Consider the following 18720-nt stretch of genomic DNA (forward strand, 5'->3'; position numbering starts at 1 on the left):
AGATGTAGTCTATGAAAATTTGTGAATTAATTTGTGATAAGATCAAATCAGTCTAAGGTAAATTATAATGAAGCCTCCCTAGTAATGAATTATCCAAAATTGAGAAATGCAACAACAATTTTGCCACCAAAGCGGATTGCAACTCATCACATGTGCTTTCTTTCTTTAGTCAAATTGTTTAAAAATCCATTTTTAAGAACTTAAACTTACTTTTTTTTTTTGGAGGGGTGGGGGAGAAGGGTAGGTCTAAGATTAGAAAATTGTATATTTAAATAATTATTCTTGCTACTATATGTGAGAGGCGAGGATAATGAAATATAGCTAAAGTAATTATTTCTTCTTTTTTTTAATATAAATTTTAAATGGAGGAAGAGGATTTAAATTCTAAACGGTTTTCATTAAAAACATTAAGAAATATTACTTGACTAAGGGTCTGTTTGGAATTTGCTTATTTTACTGAAACCGAAAACTTTTTGCTGAAAGTACTGATAAAGGTAAAATTTAGCTGAAATAGTACAGTGAGATTCATGAATAGTAACAAAAAGTGCCATAAGACCCATGAATAATAGCAAAAATAAGCTGAATAGTAAAATAAGTTGGCAAAAATAATCTTTGCCAAACGGACACTTAGGGTCTGCTTGGGATCCACTTATTTTACTGAAATTAAAACTTTTTGCTAAAAGTACTATAGATAAAGGTTTAAGTTAGCTGAAATAGTATAGTGAGATTTATGAATAGTATAAAAAAGTACAGTGAACTCATAAATAGTAGCAAAAATAAGTTAAATGGTAAAATAAGTTAGCTTTTTAAGATGAAGCCAAACGCACGCTTAGGTTTGGTTTGGATTTAGCTGAACGCGTCCAGCGTTCAGCATTTCTAGTTTTTTTTTCTTCTTTTTTTTTGCCGCGTTTCAAAAAAGCGGGAGACAAAATGCACAGCGCGCACAGTGTGTGTACTGTGCGCGCATTGTTCACGCACTTTTTCAGCAATTTTTTTATTAAAAATAGGTCCCGCAATACTTTTCACACATTTAAAAATTATTTTGTTATAGTATTTTCAGTTTTCAGCTGTATTCAAACGGACCCTTAAATGTTGTAAAAACTAGGATAAATTATAATAACACTTTCCATATCAAGAAATGATAGTTCACTGTTCACCCCTCCATGGTCAAAATAATTCACATCTCACTCCCTTTCTCATAATTAGCACTAAAGAGTTGGAAATTAGAGTTTCAATTATTTTGAACATTTTTTTTTTATGAATAATTATTTTGAACATTTAGGACAGTGTCATTCATTGAAAATCATGTATCATAAGTCTAATTTTTTCTCTTCAATAGAATTAACTTGGGTCTGGTGCTTCTATACAAGCACATGCCACACAATCCTTGCCCAATTTTTTATTATTTAGATGTTTACTCTTTTTTTTTTTTTGATAATCATATGTTTACAGATTTGTAGTATTAGTACTAGTCAATCCAAATATTATGAATCTATGATCGACAATAGTCGCCTAGCACGCCTTCTCCAAGTCTTCGAAGCTCCACTTTGTTATATAATCAAAAAGCTCATCAATCCCTCCGACCCCTACTCTTTCGTCCCCATTGTCTCACTCTCCAGCAAACCCAATCCCAATACAAAACTCTCACAGACAAAAACACAAACACCTAAACTACAAAAAAATCTCCTCATGGAAAAAGAAAAACCCAATAATATAAACTCAGCATTAACAACGTGTCAACAAGTCCCAAATCTTCTCTCCTCTTTCGTCGACACTTTCGTCGATTTCTCCGTCAGTGGCGGCCTCTTCTTACCAAATTACCAAAACGCCCCTCACTCTAATGCCCCTGTAGATAACCAAAATTACGAAAATGCCCTGAAAACTCGGTATCCTACTCCGCCGAGTCGACTCGTCGCGATCGGCGATCTCCACGGCGATTTGGAGAAGTCTAAGGAGGCGCTCCGTCTCGCCAATTTGATTAACAACTCCGGCGACTGGACCGGCGGGTCAACCACCGTGGTTCAGATCGGGGATGTGCTCGATCGCGGCGGCGATGAGATTAAAATACTTTACTTCCTCGAACGGCTTCGCCGGCAAGCGGCGAGAGCCGGCGGAGAAGTCATCACCATGAACGGCAACCACGAGATCATGAACGTGTGTAGAGATTTCCGGTGCGTGTCGAAATCGGGCTTGGAAGAGTTTAGGGTTTGGGCGGAGTGGTACCGTGTGGGTCAAGTAATGAAAACTCTCTGCGAGGGTTTGGAAAACCCTAAGAACATATTCGAAGGAATTCCTAAATCACTTTGCCGAGTCAATTACAATGATGATGAAGCTTTTGTAGAAGGAATCAGAGCAAGAATCGCCGCTTTACGACCTAGCGGTCCGATATCGGCGCGGTTTTTATCAAAAAACGCTACTGTTTTGGTCATCGGCGATTCAGTTTTCGTTCACGGTGGTCTCAAGCCGGAGCACGTGTACTATGGATTGGAGAAAATCAACGAAGATGTGAGAGACTGGATCAATGGATTGGGAGAAAATTACACGCTGAAGCATTTCGCTAGGAAGAAAGATGCGGTGGTGTGGATGAGGGATTTTTCGGATGATTCGAAGAAGAAATGTGATTGTTCAGCTCTTGAATTCTTGCTTAACACAATTCCGGGGGCGAGGAGGATGATAATGGGACATACAATTCAGAAGAATGGGATCAATGGAGCTTGTGAAAATCGGGCGATAAGGATTGATGTGGGGATGTCCAAAGGGTGCGGTAATGGGTTGCCGGAGGTTTTGGAGATTAGTGAGAATTTGGGGTTAAGGATTTTGACGTCAAACCCGCAGTATCAGAATAAGTATAAGGCTTATTTGGATAGTGAGAGGAAGGAAGGGCTTGGGTTGTTGATTCCGGAACAAGGACCAAAACAAGTGGAAGTGAAGGCTTAGGAGTTTGGGTAATCTAAACTTTTAACATAGACATACATGTAATTTTATATGTTGGAATTGATCATTGGAGCTTCATTTTGTGGGGTATATAATTGTGCAATTGTTATTGTAGGAAAAATTAGATGTAGAATACAGATTGTTGTGGCATTCCTTGTATTTGAATATAAGTTATACAACTATCTATTCAGAAGTTGCCACGGCGTTGTGATTATTTCAAGATTTGGAGTCCTGTTTCTGTAGTTTCTGGTTTTAATAAATTGTACTTTCTAAAAAATGCTTATGTCAATAAATTGTTATTAGTTTCATGAATTCAGTTTTTCCATTGTAGCTGAATTATAGATCACTGGCCAATGTCTCACGACTTAAAGCTCTTTTACCATGATATGAGCCATACTACATATTGATAATTCAAATCTGTGTTTCTAGGTTAGCTTCATGAATTTGGTCTTGGCGTTCTGTATTATCAATGGTCGTACAATCTGTTAAACTATTTTTTAGCATAGCATAGCATATTCGCTTTAAAAGTGAAGCATGGCATCATCAGGAATAGCTGCTGTAATGACCCTTTTATTTGCCTATATTATTTCTTGATTTAATGATAGCATTCTAAATATATTTTTTGTTCACACAACAACAAAAAAAAAAATCTAAATATATTGTTATTTGCTTTGAGTTTGACTCACGGGATTGCCTCTGCAATTTATTTTTCTGTTTTTATTTTTTCCATGTTATTCTTCATTCTGTTATACTTCTGTCTTTGGTGTACATTATGTGCAACATAATGACTGGCTTCTTTTGGTCCAAATAACAAAAAAAACATAATGAGTGACTTCACATTCAGGTATTAGAACTAGATACAGTTGGTATATATGTATTCCTTACTGACAATGATTGTTCTTCTAGGTTGTTGAGCTGCCCATGCTTCATCCTGAGAAATTTGTGAAGCTTGGAATTGATCATCATAAGGGTGTCCTTTGCTATGGTCCTCCAGGGACGGGTAAGACACCGTTAGCTAAAGCAGTGGCTAACAGAACTGATGCTTGCTTCATTCAAGTTATTGGGAGTGAGCTTGTGCAGAGATATATTGGTATGGGAGCTAAGATGGTTCGAGAACTGTTCCAGGTTACTAGTTGTGCATGTTCAGTAGTTTCAAAACTCCTCTTTGTTATTCATATGGTTTTAATTATACACTTATCATCTCATTAGTACTGCAATTTGCTGCAGATGGCACATTCCAAAAAGGCATGTATTAAAATTTTTGATTAAGTGGATGCAATTGGAGGTACACAATTCGATGATGGTATTGGTGGTGATAATGAGATGCAGCGTACAATGTTGAAAATTGTAAATTAGCTTGATGGCTTTGATGCTCAAGGAAACATAAAAGTTTTAATGGCCACAAATAGGTCAGTTAAGTTGGTTACCTATCAGGACCATTTTTCTGCTTGATGTTATTTAAACACTTATGGCTCTTAAACAACCTTGTTTTTCACTTTATAAATAGAACTGGTGATCACTTTTTTTTCCTACTTGTAAACTTCTAACAATAGAATACACTAGCTTATTTTGTGGATTTTGATTGCCCCCCTTTTTAGGCCTGACACACTTGATCCTGCAGTGTTGAGTACGATTTGAACTTTGCCCAAATTGCACTGTTGATAAGAACCCTTTATAATGGATAGTCTTGTGTGGCACTGCTGTTTGTTATTTGTTCATACTATTCCAAGGGTGTTTTAGGACATTGGTTTTCTGACATGAGTTTCTCTCTCAGGAGTTGAAATAAGGAGTGTGTGCAGTTGGCATGTTTGCCATTCGAGTCCGGAGGAAAGCTGTGACAGAGATTTCCTTGATGCAGTGGACAAGGTATTCAAGGGATAAAAGAAATTCAGTGCAACACCAAAGTACATGGCCTACAACTTTTTATTTTTTTGAGATTGGCCTACAACTGATTAAGCTGTTATGAGCCATAAAGTTCTGCTAGGATTATTTCATTTATCATTTGGCTGCATAGCTTGGAACCAGTTTACTTAGGTGGGTTTCTCCTTATGAAGCTGTGAAAGTGTATCAAACCATGTTTTGCTACAAATTTAAGCTGTGACTTCTGGAATCTTTGTAACTAAAAATTTGAATGCTTTGAATACGGAAATCACATTGGCCATGCTTCAAAATTAATTTACATGAATGTAAGGTGTACATGGTGCCCTCATTCAAATAGATTATATGAGGAACCTGCGCAATTATGCACTGAATAGGTTATTTAAAGTTGTGGTTGAAAGTTTGTCCTCTAAATGTTAAATATGCTAATTTGGATGGAACCTTACTTCTAACTGTATGGGTTTTTTCTTTTATAGAACTGTATGGGGTTAAATGTATAGAGTGAAATTTGTGAATTAAATTGTGATAAGATTAAACCTAACTAAGGTAATGGTAAATTGTAATGAAGCCTCCTTAGTAATGAATTATCCAAAATTGAGAAATGCAACTACAATTTTGCAATCATGCGGATTGCGTCTCTTCCCATGCGCTCGACAATTCATTACTATTATTTTTTTTGGAGAAGAGACAATCCATTACTAGGGGAGGCTTCTTTACAATTTACCTTAGTGTGGTTTGCCAACAATTTTTCCACCAAAAGGCTTTCTTTCTTTATTCAACTTGTGGGGGTGGGTTTGAATTCGATGTGAAGTTGTAACAATATCAGTAGCGGCTCCAGAATTTTTATTTAAGGGAGTCAATAATTGCGGAGCCATGAATTTATTGACGGGGAGGCGTGAGTAAAAAGTAAAATATATATTTTTTCTATATATATAACTTTCACGTTATATACAACACAACTATATTGTACAATAATCATAAAAAATATTAACATTCGAAAGATTGTTAAGACAACAATCATTGGATCCATAAACGAATAGAATTCAAAAACTAATCATATATTTTTATCAAATTAATAATAACTTATTATATAATTGATTTTTATAAGTTATATAAATTGAATAAAAAAAAAATTAAATAAATAAGAATAGTAACACACTTAGGAGTAGGGTTGGGACTTGGGAGTAAGTGTGAAACTAAGAAAAATAATACTCCAGTAATAAAATTTTGCTTTTGAAGTGTATGATTTTTTAAATATGCACGCTGTCACTCTCTTGGAATTAGAGTAAACTATAAAAGATTTCTTAGACTTGCAAATGTTTAGAGCACTTATCAAAATACTTGATTAGACATAGAGAAAAACTAAGAAAACATAAATACAAATCAAACATAGAGGAAAACTAAGGATCATGTTTAAACTTATTTCAATTGGGTTTAACAAAAAATTTAAAGCTCGGGTGTTCAAATTTTTATTGTAGGGATAAAAAAAATTATATATATTTAGGACCAGGCCAGGGGGTTCATTTGAACCCCTGAGTTGGTCTTGGAGCCGCCCTTGAACAATATTGATATTTCAAACCATCGTTGGAGGAAGGTGATTTGAATTTTGGAACCTCTTGGTTAAAAAGGAAAATGCTAAGTTCGCTATATTTTTCCAACACTTTTACAATAAATTTTATGTGATATGTTGTTATTGGTTATTACTGGTAGACAAAAAGATAATTTCAGTAGTGGGTTCAAATTATAATTAATACAATTTACCATTTATGATTTATTATGAAAATATTGTGGATATGGCATTTCTTTGATTAAAAACATTAAAAAAAAATTAATTGACTTAAAAATTAAGTAAAAAACTTGGATAAGCTACACTAACATTTTCCAATTTTCAAGAAATGACACTTCATTCCAAATGACCAAAATAATTCACATCTACTTCCTTTCTCACACTAATTAGTGTCTTGGGAACAATTTATCTAGTTTTTGTTGAAAGTGCTGTATACGAAAATTAGAATATAAATAAAATAAGTTGATTGATTTTTTGTTGAAAATATTATAAAAAAAAAAGGGAGGCCCACAATAATAAAATAGTACTTCTCATTTTGAGAAAAACCATAGCTTGAGACTTGCGTTTAGTTAATTGTATTGACTTCTTTTAACAAGAACACAACAGTGGGACTCATAAATAAATAAAAACTCGTTTATTGGTAGACTTGCAAATAGTAAATAAATAAATAAATAAAAATAAATAAAAAACTAAAAGCAAGCTTATAATCTAATTCTAAAGACACACTAATGACCCGAATAATTTTATGCTCTACCTCAAAATAATTCAAAAAAGGGATAGATTGGCATTATTTTTAAGAGTTAGAAATTAGAATATCAATTGTTTTGAACATTTAGGATAGGGTCTTTCATTGAAAAGCACGTGTAAAGAGTTTAATTTTCCTTTTACCTCTGTCATGAAAGTAAGTAAAATTTACCTAAACTATTTAATGGAATTGGTTTGGGTTTGTTGGAATTAAGAATTTAAGACCAGTGTCAAACACTTATCATTCGTTCACTTCCTAATGCGCTAGACTCAATTTTTCCCTAGTTTTAACTATGGGTAATTACATTCATTTATTTTGAGATCTGAGGGAATTACATTTCACCACAATCTCAAAGGAAAAAAACACTTTTCCTTGGGATTTGAAGTAGATAACATTTTACTGTTAAAAAATGGTAAAATTTGTTGTGTAAATCCTTCTATAAAAAAGAATGGTGTGTAATTCCTTCAAAAAATGAACATATATTACACGTTTATTTTGTAGCAAAAAAAATAAATTGTATTTTTATTTTATTTCTATATATTAAAAGGATTCAGAAAGTTAGTTATTACTCTCTTTTTTTTTTTCCAAAAATACCTCTAATTTAATTAACTAATCCATATTCTTAAAATATACTAGCCTCATCACACGCGCTTCGCACGTGTGCGATGAGACTTTTTTCTTTTTTAGTTGTCGTAGCAAAAAAAAAAATTAAGCTTTTTTTTTATTTTATATATAATTTTTTATTTTAAAAATCTAATTTATAAGTGAATAAATCAATTTAAAAATTAATAGGAGAGTTGTCTTATTTTTTAGACAATATTTTAGTGGGAATTAAAGTTACATTTTTACGTGATTATTCTTTAATTTTGTTTTTACTTAAACATAGGACTGTAATGACATTTTTGAATTAAAAAAATGATGAATCCAAACAGGGGAAGCCCCTTAAATAATAGTATAAAAGAAATAAGGTCAAAACTATAAACTTACAAAAAAATAAAAAATAAAAATAAAAACAAGAAACCTACCCAACATATAAAATAAAAAAATTCTCATTTCCCTCCCCACTATTCCACGTTCTATATAAATACTAGATTCTGAGCACACGCTTATGCGCATACTTAGAGGCTTTTCTATTTTTTGGATAAAATTTAATAATTTGCATTAATTATAATTTGAAATTATTACATTTTTCAATTACAAAATACCTAGAGGTGTGATAAAAAAAATACATAGGAATATGGTGAGTGTTATGAGAGTAAAGAAATCTGCCAACATAACAATAGAGAAAGTTCCAAACCCATAAATATTGATGATTAATGTTTCTAAGCTTTAAAGTGAAGTTTGAAGGGGAACAATAAGATCAAAATTTGTTTAATCCTATAAAATGAAATAGAAAAAGATGTATAATCAGGTTACTTCAAACAACATACAATTGTGTAATTCAAATATCACAAACAGATAAAATAAGGAAATATATCGATTAAGAATGCCTATTTTAGGCTTGAAATTTATGAAGAAAAATTATTACTTTTTGATGGAAAAGATTCTTATGTACTTTGAAGTGTGAAAGAAAGGTTTGCATGACCATGTCAATGCTTCTTCTCTCTAATGTCATCAGCTACTAAGTCATTGATGGAGTGGATGAAGATGCCAAAGCTCGGTCTATTGATATGAAAATCTTGATATGATATGTTGATTCTTGTTGAAAAAGCATGTGTTCTAAAAATTTTAAGTAAAAAATACTGATAAAAATAAATAAACGTAAACAATGAGAGATGTTGATAAGGATTCACCATCAGCATTTGCTTTGTATTTTTGGAAAGCGGTTTGAGGGAGGAGAAGTTTGTGTTGTATTTATGGCAAGGAGAAGTGTTGGTACTTGTTAGTTGTGTAAATTATTTGAACGTGAGTTAGTAAAAGATGTCCATGAAGGAAACTGTTAAAAACTGTTTAGTTTGAAGTTTGTCACTTTGTTTTAAATATGATTCTTTTTGTTTGAGATTAAAAAAAAAAAAAAACAAAAATGTGCTTGATTTTTTTTTTATATGAAAAACGTGCTTGATTTTTTTTTTTTTAATAACAAAACGTGCTTGATTTTGTTAGGAGAGTTTGCTTCTTTTTTTAAAGTAACCAACTAACCACACATAATTTCCTTAATAAAAAAAGTAACCGAAGATAAAGAGAAAGAGAGGTATATGTTAATAATTTGCTAAATTTAAGGATATGGATGGGAAGTTATAGTAATAGTTTTTTAATAGGAGTGTTTTTTTTTTCCTTTAAATTCAAAATAAATAAGATGATGCCTTCAAAAAAAAAAACAAACAAACGTGAGATCATGAAGTAAGGAAAACAATTCTATTAAAAAAAAAAATTAAAAACGTTTAACCAAGAGAAGAGAAATTTGAAAACCATGAGGAGAGTAGTCTTATTTTGTAGGTAATATTTTAGTGCGAGATAGACATGTATTTTTACTGGACTATCCTTTAGTTTTGTTTCTACTTAAACTTAGGAGTGTAGGGATATTTTGGAATAAAAAAAAAATCCGATTCAAACAAGGCAGCCCCTTAGATAGTAGTATAGAAAAACTGCCCACAGTACCTATCCTAAACTCCTAACAAATAAACCTTCCATAAAAATAAAAAACTACCCCATTCCGCCTTTACCATGTTTAACCAAAAAAAAAAAACCCTCCTTCCAAAAAAAGAAAAAGATTTCCACAAAAAAAAAAAATACCAACATCACATTAAAAAAAAGACCCATGCAAACCATTTATAGCTTCTTGTAAAAAATTAAATAAATAAAAAAGAGCTTCATTGCACGCACAAAATGCTTGTGATGAGGCTACTTTATATAATTTTTATTTTGAGAATCTAATTTATAAGTGAATAAAACAATTTGAAAATTAATAGGAGAATTACCATATTTTTTAGACAATGTTTTAGTGGGAGTGAAAATTGTATAATTTATAAGTGAATAAAGCAATTTAAAAATTAACAGGAAAATTACCATATTTTTTAGACAATGTTTTAGTGAGAGCGGGAGTGAGAGTTGTATTTTTACTAAATTGTCCTTTAATTTTGTTTCTACTTATACATAGGGATATAAGGGCATTAAAAAAAATGAGAATCTCAAAAAGAGAAATCTCTTTAAATAGTAGTATAGATTATTCAAGTTTGATATCAAGTTTGAATTGTTAAGCAGTCTAGCTTTAATGAGTTCATATTAATTATACTGGTAAGGTTTCTACCTTTGCCCTAACCTTCGGATTTTAAATAAAAAAAATAGTAAAATCTCTTATAATCAAATAACATATCTAAATTTTTTTCTTTAAAAAAACTGAGTGAATTCTCAATTGATAAAGTTTTTAAAGACTAAATAAATTCTTTTTATTAGCATCCAGATTTGATAATAAAGAATTTCTTAAAAAAAAAAAAAAATTTTGATAATAAAGACAACAATATCATGTTGACTTACTTGGAGTAGTGTGGTATATTATAGACAATCGCGTAGCACGCCTTCTCCACGTCATCGAAAGATTCGAAACCCCTGTTTGTTATATCATCACGGAGCTTCGCATTCAATCTCTCCCATCCCTACTCTTTCGTCTCCATTGTCTCACTCGCACCCAAATCTCTCACAGACAAAAACACAAACACCTAAACTACAAAAAAAATCTCACCATGGAAAAACCCACAACGAGCTCAACGTGTCAACAAGTCCCAAATCTTCTTTCCTCTTTCGTCGACACTTTCGTCGATTTCTCTGTCAGTGGCGGCCTCTTCTTGCCAAATTACCAAAACACCCCTCACTCTAATACCCCTGCAAGTCACCGAAATGACGAAAATACCCCTGGAAAGTTCAAAACTCGGTATCCTTCTCCGCCGAGTCGACTCGTCGCGATCGGCGATCTCCACGGCGATTTGGAGAAGTCGAAGCAAGCTTTACGACTCGCTGAGTTGATAAACGACTCCGGCGACTGGACCGGCGGGTCAACGACCGTGGTTCAGGTCGGCGATGTACTCGATCGCGGCGGCGATGAGATTAAGATACTCTATTTTCTCGAGAGACTTCGACGGCAAGCGGTGAAAGCCGGCGGCGAAGTCATCACCATGATCGGGAACCACGAGACCTTGAACGTGGAAAGAGACTTCCGGTACATGTCGGAATCGGGTTGTGAAGAGTTTAGGGTTTGGGCGGAGTGGTACCGTGTTGGCCAAGTCATGAAAAGTCTTTGCGAGGGTTTGGAAAACCCTAAGAACGTATTCAAAGGCATTCCTTCATCTTTTCCTGAAATCGATAACGATAATGAAGCTGTGGTACAAGGATTCAGAGCGAGAATCGCTGCTTTACAGCCTAAAGGTCCGATATCGGCGCGATTTTTGTCGAAAAACGCGACGGTTTTAGTCGTCGGCGATTCGGTTTTCGTTCACGGCGGCCTCAAGCCGGAGCACGTGTACTATGGATTGGAGAAAATCAATGAAGATGTTAGGGATTGGCTCAATGGATTGGGGGAAAATTACACGGTGAAGAAATTTTTGAGGTATGCAGATGCGGTGGTGTGGATGAGGGATTTTTCTGAAGATTCAACGAAGAAATGTGATTGTTCGGCTCTTGAATTGTTGCTTAGCACAATTCCGGGGGCGAGGAGGATGATAATGGGGCATACAATTCAGGAGAATGGGATTAGTGAGGCTTGTGAAAATCGGGCGATAAGGATTGATGTGGGGATGTCAAAAGGGTGTGGTGATGGGTTCCCGGAGGTTTTGGAGATTAGTGAGAATTCAGGGTTAAAGGTTTTGACCTCGAACCCTTTGTATCGGGATAAGTATTTGCGTAGTGAGAGGAAGGGAGGGCTTGGATTGTTGATTCCAGAACAAGGACCGAAACAAGTGGAAGTGAAAGCTTAGGAATTTGGGTAATCTAAACTTTTTAACATATGTGGAGTATAGAATTGTGCAATTGTTTTCATATAAGCAATTGTTGTTGTAGGAAAATTAGATGTAGAATAAAGATTGTTGTGGCATTCCTTGCATTTGAATATATAAGTTATACAACTTTCTATTCAAAGGTTGCTCCAGCATTGTGATTATTTGAAGATTTGGATTCCTGTTTCTGTAGTTTCTGGTTTTAATAAATTGTAGTTACTAAAAAATGCTTATATCAAGAAATTGTTAATTAGTTTAACGAATCCAGTTTTGCCATTTTAGTAGAATTATAAACCACTTGGAAATGTCTCATGACTTAAAGACTCTTTTACCTTCTTCTTGCAGAACCATGATATCAGCCATACCACATTTTGATAATTTAAATGTGTGTTTCTAGGTTAGCTTCAAGAATTTGGTCTGTTCATACATTCTGTTAAGCTTTTATCTGCTTGTCAATGTCTCATTTGCTTAATCCCATATACTCCTCTGGCTTGTCCTGTTAACACCAAAATATGAGCTCTAGCACTTTTTTAGTGTGTCTATTCGTCTCTATTATTTTTGAGCATAGTATATTGGCTTTAAAGTAAAGCATGGCATCATCGGGAATAGCTGCTGTGATGACCCTGATATTTGCCTATTTTATTTCTTGATTTAATGATTGCATTTCAAATATATTTTTATTCACACAACAACAAAAAACCTAAATATATTGTTTTCTGCTTTTGATTTGACTCATGGGATTGCCTCAGCAATTTGTTATTCTGCTATTCTATTGTATTTGTTTATTCTTGTTAAAAGTATGGTTGCAATTTCACTCTTAGCTCTTATTAACAGTAAACATTGTTGTATATTCAAAATGGAATGTATTTAATTCACCCTATACCAAGGCTTTGGATTAGTTTGCCAAGATTCTTATAGTGTAGCAGTATTGCCTGGTCTCCTTTATAAGAAGAACCATGGTTCAAATCCCCCTCCCCACTTGTAAGAATTATCAAAGAAAAGTTATGGATCAGTTGTATCATGTATACTGGTCCTTGTTAGTTTAATAAAAATAATGCATGGTATTGGGGGTAACTTTGATTTTTTTAATCAAAGTAATATTATTCAATATCAAACTAAGTTTTGCCAAAAGCCTTGTACTTCAACAAAGACGTCTAGGATTCAAATCTCCCCTCCCTCAACTATCAAAATTTTAATATCAAACTAGTTTTTCATGGTGCAGTTGTCCTCTTTTTTTATTAAACAATGTTGTCTACTTATTTTCTGTTATCCACCAAGTTGGGTTACAGTGAATGCTATCCGATTCTCTAATCCACAAGCACAGATACTTGCCTTTTAGTTATTGATTCTGAAGAGTTTGCCAGTGATGGAGATTACTTATTTTATATTCATCATTCAAATCTATGCATCATTTTGCTTTCATTTTTCAATTTATATGTTGGGCAATGTTGAAAGCTTTAATAATCTAATTTTCTCATGGATGGATATTTTGAGAGTGAAGTGAATAATTATTGGGCTTTTATTTTTGCTGATTCTGAATGGTTTGATCAATCATACTTACTGCACAGTTATTCTGGTTCCGCGACTGTACGGGAGGATGGTTCTTGGACAAGCTGTTTTGAATTGCGCTTGTTTGGTGTTGAACAAGTGCTTGCCATGACTCTCGGAGCAAATAGGATGATAATTGGGGGGGGGGGGGGGGGCATGTGATTCAAGAGATTGGGATCAATGGGGTTTGCAATAATCAGGCGATATGGATTGATGTGGGGATGTTGAAATTGTGCAGTAATGGGTTACTGGAACAAGTTCAGGATTTTGACATCAATCCAGTTGTGTCAGAACAAGTTGGTTTTGCATACTGAGAAGAAGGAAGGGTTTTTGGCACAAGGATCAAAACCTTTCATTGGAAGTGAAGGCTTAATGAGTTTGGGTAATCTGAACTTTTATAAATAATGTTTATGAGGAACCCTCTGAACATATATATTCTTTTCTGCGTAGGAATTGATCATTGGAACTTCATTTTGTGGGCTATAGAATTGGAACTTGTTTGTGGGCTATCAGATTAAGAAAAGATTGTGGTAGCATTCTATGCATTTGAGAATTAAAATATAACTTTTTATTCAAAGATCAATCAAGAATTTTGAATATCATACAAAGTCCAGCCTGCCAAGGATCAAAGTGTGCTCATGTTAACATATTTGTAATTATTAAAAAAAAAAAAATCTTAAATCAATAGATTGTATTAGTTACATGAATTCTGTTTTGCAATTGTCAGTTTTGAATAAATTCATACAATTTCTTAAATTATAAACTACAGGCAATATCTCATGTCTTTTAACTCATTTGCCTTCTCTGGCACCAGGATATAAGCCATGCTGTTTGTCGACCTGTCGGTTGATCTTTGTTGCTTATATTAACAAATTAGATCTCTAGCATTCTGATTATTTGATAATATAAATTTGTCTTTCTATAGTTTCTTTATCACAGGATCAGGTTACCCATGCAAATTCAAACTTGGCATTCTACTTTATCAATGTTCATACATTTTGCTAAACTATAAAATGCGGGGCCATGACTCTTGACCTTGGCCCATGTAGTCATGTACTCCTTCGGCTTGTCCTTTTTACTCCAAAATATTAGCTCTACTACTTATTGGTGCATTGATTCGTCTCTGTCATTTATGAGCATAGCATATTAGCTTGCAAAGCATCTGGCATCATAAGGAATGGCTGCTATGATGAACCTGTTATATTTTATTTCTTGATTTAGGGATGTCATTCTAAATATATTGTTCTTTGCCTTTGGTTTGACTGTAGGGGAGGTCCTCAGCAATATATCTATCTATTTCATTTTCCTGTTGGTTCATCTGCGGGTGGGGATATAATTTCACTGAGAGTCCCCCCCTCCCCCCTCTTTTTTCCCTTTTCCTTTTCTTTTACTGGAGGTCATGAGATTAAAGTTGTGAGCTTAAATCAAGAAATAGATATTGATTACGAGAGTGCATAACATATTGCGAGTGCAGGAGCTGGATTCTGAGTTCTTCTCCATGCACCCACCCCAGCTCTCTCACTCTCTCCCTTACTCTACCAGTTGAGGATAGAAAGCCAGAGTGCAGAGCAGATCGCGTAGCCAGAGATCAGTTTCTCATTCTCTACACACACACACACACACACACACATTCAGTTTATCACTCTATATCTTTCTCATGTATGCTTTATTCTTGATTTAACTGAGATCTACTGAATAAGACGTGAGTCCAAAGTTAGGATACGAGTAAAACTTGGTTTCTAAGAGAGCTGTGTATGTATGACTAAGTTTGCGTAGGCAAGCCTCCTAGGGTGCATATGTAGGGTTGAGGCTGCATACGCTCCTTGATGCAAAAACCTTATAACTTCTACATTTTTAACCTAAATTGTATGTGTGTGTGTATATATATATATATTTCTTTTGGAGAAACAAACATGCACAAAAGGGAAATCGAATGAGGTATTAACACAAATTTACAATATAAACTTACTTAATAGTCATGATGACTATTAAAGGAATATAAGACAAATTATATTACACACAATATACCCTTTTAAACTTTTGAAATGTACTTAATTGAATATAAAATAAATTCACATTCTTTTTCCAAACTAAAATAGAAAAATATTCAATACCTACGTACGTATTATAAAGTTTATGAAACAGAGGGATTTTTTTTTTCTTTTTTTGTTTTGTTTATGTTTTGAGAGAAGTTGGTTTGGATTCAATTGGCAAGATTGTGATAATTGATAGTACAGTACAATAGTAATGACTTTATATATATGTTTTTTAGAATTTATTTATAATAATTTGATAATTATAATATGAATGATTTGGTTGATGAATGTTTAGATTGAAAAAAATTAGGAAGTTTCAAACTACAAGACTTTTGGCACAATTTTAGTTTAATGAGAAATAAGGTATTACCTGTACTTGTAAATAAATTACTCTGTGAATAATTATGGACAAATAAGTAAGGTGATAAATTAAAAACCGGCCAAAAAACATAATTTATAGAAGAACACAAAGTTGATGGATCATCTCAACTTGCAATGAATCACCGCAAAAGCGCAGTAGTAGTTTTAGATGCATGCATTTCTTTTTAATAATTCAGGGATTTTTCATTGGAAGAAAAATATGGTAAGACTAGGTCTGGCTTAATGTATTTTGAGACTTAAAGCAAAAATTTTAAGTGGGTATTTTCTTAAATTTTAATATTAATTAAAGAATATCTATTAATTTTTTATATCATTTTATTTTAATCTATCTTTAATATTAAATTCCAGTAAATAGAGTGCATAGCATTCAAAAAATGTATTTTAAAATAAAAAACGTTTATTGATTAAATTTGTTTGGGACATTGCCTTCTAGGGGCCTTAATATTATTATTATTATTATTATTATTATTATTATTATTATTATTATTATTATTATTTGGAAAGGTAAGAAGACCTTAATTATATTCTATTACTTAATGAAGGGGGCCTTATTTAATATGGGGGTCTTAGGTTATTGTCTTAGTGGCCTATAGTGTTGAGTTGCCCCTGGGTATGACAACATTGGTAACAAAAGCGTAATAAGGGATTTTTGTTTAGGAGCCAAGACTAAACTAATATTGTGGGGAATAGAAATTTGATAAGGTTACATTGCCACGTGTCATGCCTAAGGTCGAGGAGGCCATGCCAGCTCCGAGGAGATCATGCCCTCGAACGGTAAGGCCACTATAATGACACGTTACCAGAAGAGGTCATACTGAAGAGAAGGAGTTTCAGGGAAAGGGCTACCACATTTAATGCTTCCCATCAAATCTCCTAGCCGCATCTATGTAGAGAATACCCCTAAACAGTACTGCCTTGATTGCCACGACTCACAAGGGATTTGGGAAGGTATCTGATGGGACAAGCACTCAAGTGGTAGCCTAAGTGACCAACAATTGGAGGGCTAAGATCATCTAAAGGAGGCTATATAATGTGAGAGACCCTCCAGAGAATAGACATCGAAAAATTTGTAGAGATGACATTGTAGCAACTAAAACTGAAATTGTATTCCAATTTAAGAGAAATATATTTAAGAACTACTCTCCTCGAATTTTGGCTGATGAGTGATTTTCTTCGCATACAACTTAATTTTCTTTACTTTCCTATTATTCTTAATTCACTGTGCGTGTTGGTCCTTCCGTTGAAGCCCATAAGTCCACTCTCTACAAATTCATTGTGTTGGGCTCTTTGGGCTCTAGTCCTGTTGCTTTTTGGGCCTAAGATCCAAAACCCGCCCTTACAATTATATTAAATTAAAATTTAAGTAAAACTCAAAAAATATACATATATGTCTTTGTGCATTAGGTTTTTATTTTTTTAATAATAAAAAACTTAAATTTAATTCCAAAGTCATTATTAGTGGGTTCCAAAACAAATACCACTAGCTAGCAAGGGTTCGAAACATAACATGATCAAATTCCCTTGTGGAAAAGACTGATTAATGTCTCTCCTTTTCTTAGTTCTCGGCTACGAAGGTTGATGCCCTCAACTTTTAAGCTGTAGAAGTTGATTTCTTCACTTTCTGTGGGGAGTTGCTTTGTTCCTTGTTGTAACTAGTTTACTGTCAAGGCTTGTGAATTTATTTTGTGGGCTCATTTTGTGGGCTACACGGTAAGTGTTTGTTGAAAATTCTAATAGACTTTCATCGCTAGGTTGATGCTCTAAACTTTAGGCTGTAGGTGTTGGTTTTCTTATCAATCTGTGGCAAATTGTTTTGTTCCTTGCTATAACAAGTTTACTGTCAAGGCTTGTGGGTTTATTTTGTGGGATTTGGGAAACAGTTTCTTCTTGTTATGGATGATCTTGCTCTTAAGTGGAATAAACTTTCTCTTACTCATAAAGAAGGAAAAAGTTTAACTCTTTCAAAGGATAAACAAATTCACGAGTTTGTTCTAGTGGTAAAATTTCTTATGAAGAGGAATGTTAACATTGATGAAGTGGCTAACCCTTTTAGACCTTTATGGGGTACAACTTAGCGTTTTAATGTCAGGGATGCTGGTGATAATTATCTTTTGTTTGGCTTTGAATCAAAGTCAGATGTTGAAAAGGTTATTATGGGAGAACCTTGGTCCTATGATAGACACCTTGCAATTCTGCATAGGTATATGATGGAAAGACCCCATTGACAAACTTGCAACTTTCTACAGCAATGTTTTGGGTCCAAATTCACAATCTTTCTTTTAGTATGTTATCTCCTGAGATTGTAATGGATATTGCTGATACTTTGGGGGAAGTCAGAAGATTGGAGAATACTTCAGAAATGGTAGGAGGTAATTTCTTGAGGGCCAGAGTGGCCATTGACATCTCCCAACCTCTTTGTCGTGGAAGAATTATTTCATTGGATGGGAGTTGTGAGAATTGGATTTCTTTCAAGTATGAATGATTATCGAATATCTGTTACTGGTGTGGGAGGGTTACTCATGATGATAGGGATTGTCCTCTTTGGTTGAGAAGTAAATGCTCTCTGAAGTTGGAAGATCAACAGTTTGGTCCATGGATTAGCACTGCTCAGTTCAATAATTCTAGAAAATCAGTTGTTGAAGTTACTGGTTTTGGCGAAGACTCCTTCATTCCATCAAGAGAAGCTTCAATGTTGAATAATCCTCG

The 18720-nt window shown here is 33.8% G+C and overlaps 2 protein-coding genes across 3 annotated transcripts; both read left to right on the plus strand.

The window, feature by feature from the left end:
• Window positions 1–1425: 1425 nt before the first annotated feature.
• On the plus strand, window positions 1426–5044 carry LOC142630218 (shewanella-like protein phosphatase 2). Of its 2 annotated transcripts, XR_012843258.1 has the most exons (4): window positions 1426–2945; window positions 3841–4059; window positions 4162–4343; window positions 4709–5044. XR_012843258.1 is itself a non-coding variant. In XM_075804187.1 (1 exon), exon 1 carries the CDS (start codon window positions 1495–1497, stop codon window positions 2935–2937), a length of 1443 nt encoding a protein of 480 aa, XP_075660302.1. In that variant the 5' UTR covers window positions 1426–1494; the 3' UTR covers window positions 2938–3055. The 2 variants fall into 2 exon arrangements, 1 of the variants encoding a protein (XP_075660302.1); XM_075804187.1 differs by lacking the exons at window positions 3841–4059; window positions 4162–4343; window positions 4709–5044 and having other exon boundaries at window positions 1426–3055.
• A 5729-nt stretch (window positions 5045–10773) lies between these two features.
• Window positions 10774–12312, plus strand: LOC142630288 (shewanella-like protein phosphatase 2). The gene has a single exon (XM_075804271.1). It carries the CDS (start codon window positions 10805–10807, stop codon window positions 12029–12031), a length of 1227 nt encoding a protein of 408 aa, XP_075660386.1. The 5' UTR covers window positions 10774–10804; the 3' UTR covers window positions 12032–12312.
• The last annotated feature ends 6408 nt before the right edge of the window (window positions 12313–18720 follow it).

This window comes from Castanea sativa, chromosome 4 (genome assembly GCF_040712315.1).
Source record: "Castanea sativa cultivar Marrone di Chiusa Pesio chromosome 4, ASM4071231v1".
Classification (NCBI taxonomy): Eukaryota; Viridiplantae; Streptophyta; class Magnoliopsida; order Fagales; family Fagaceae; genus Castanea; species Castanea sativa.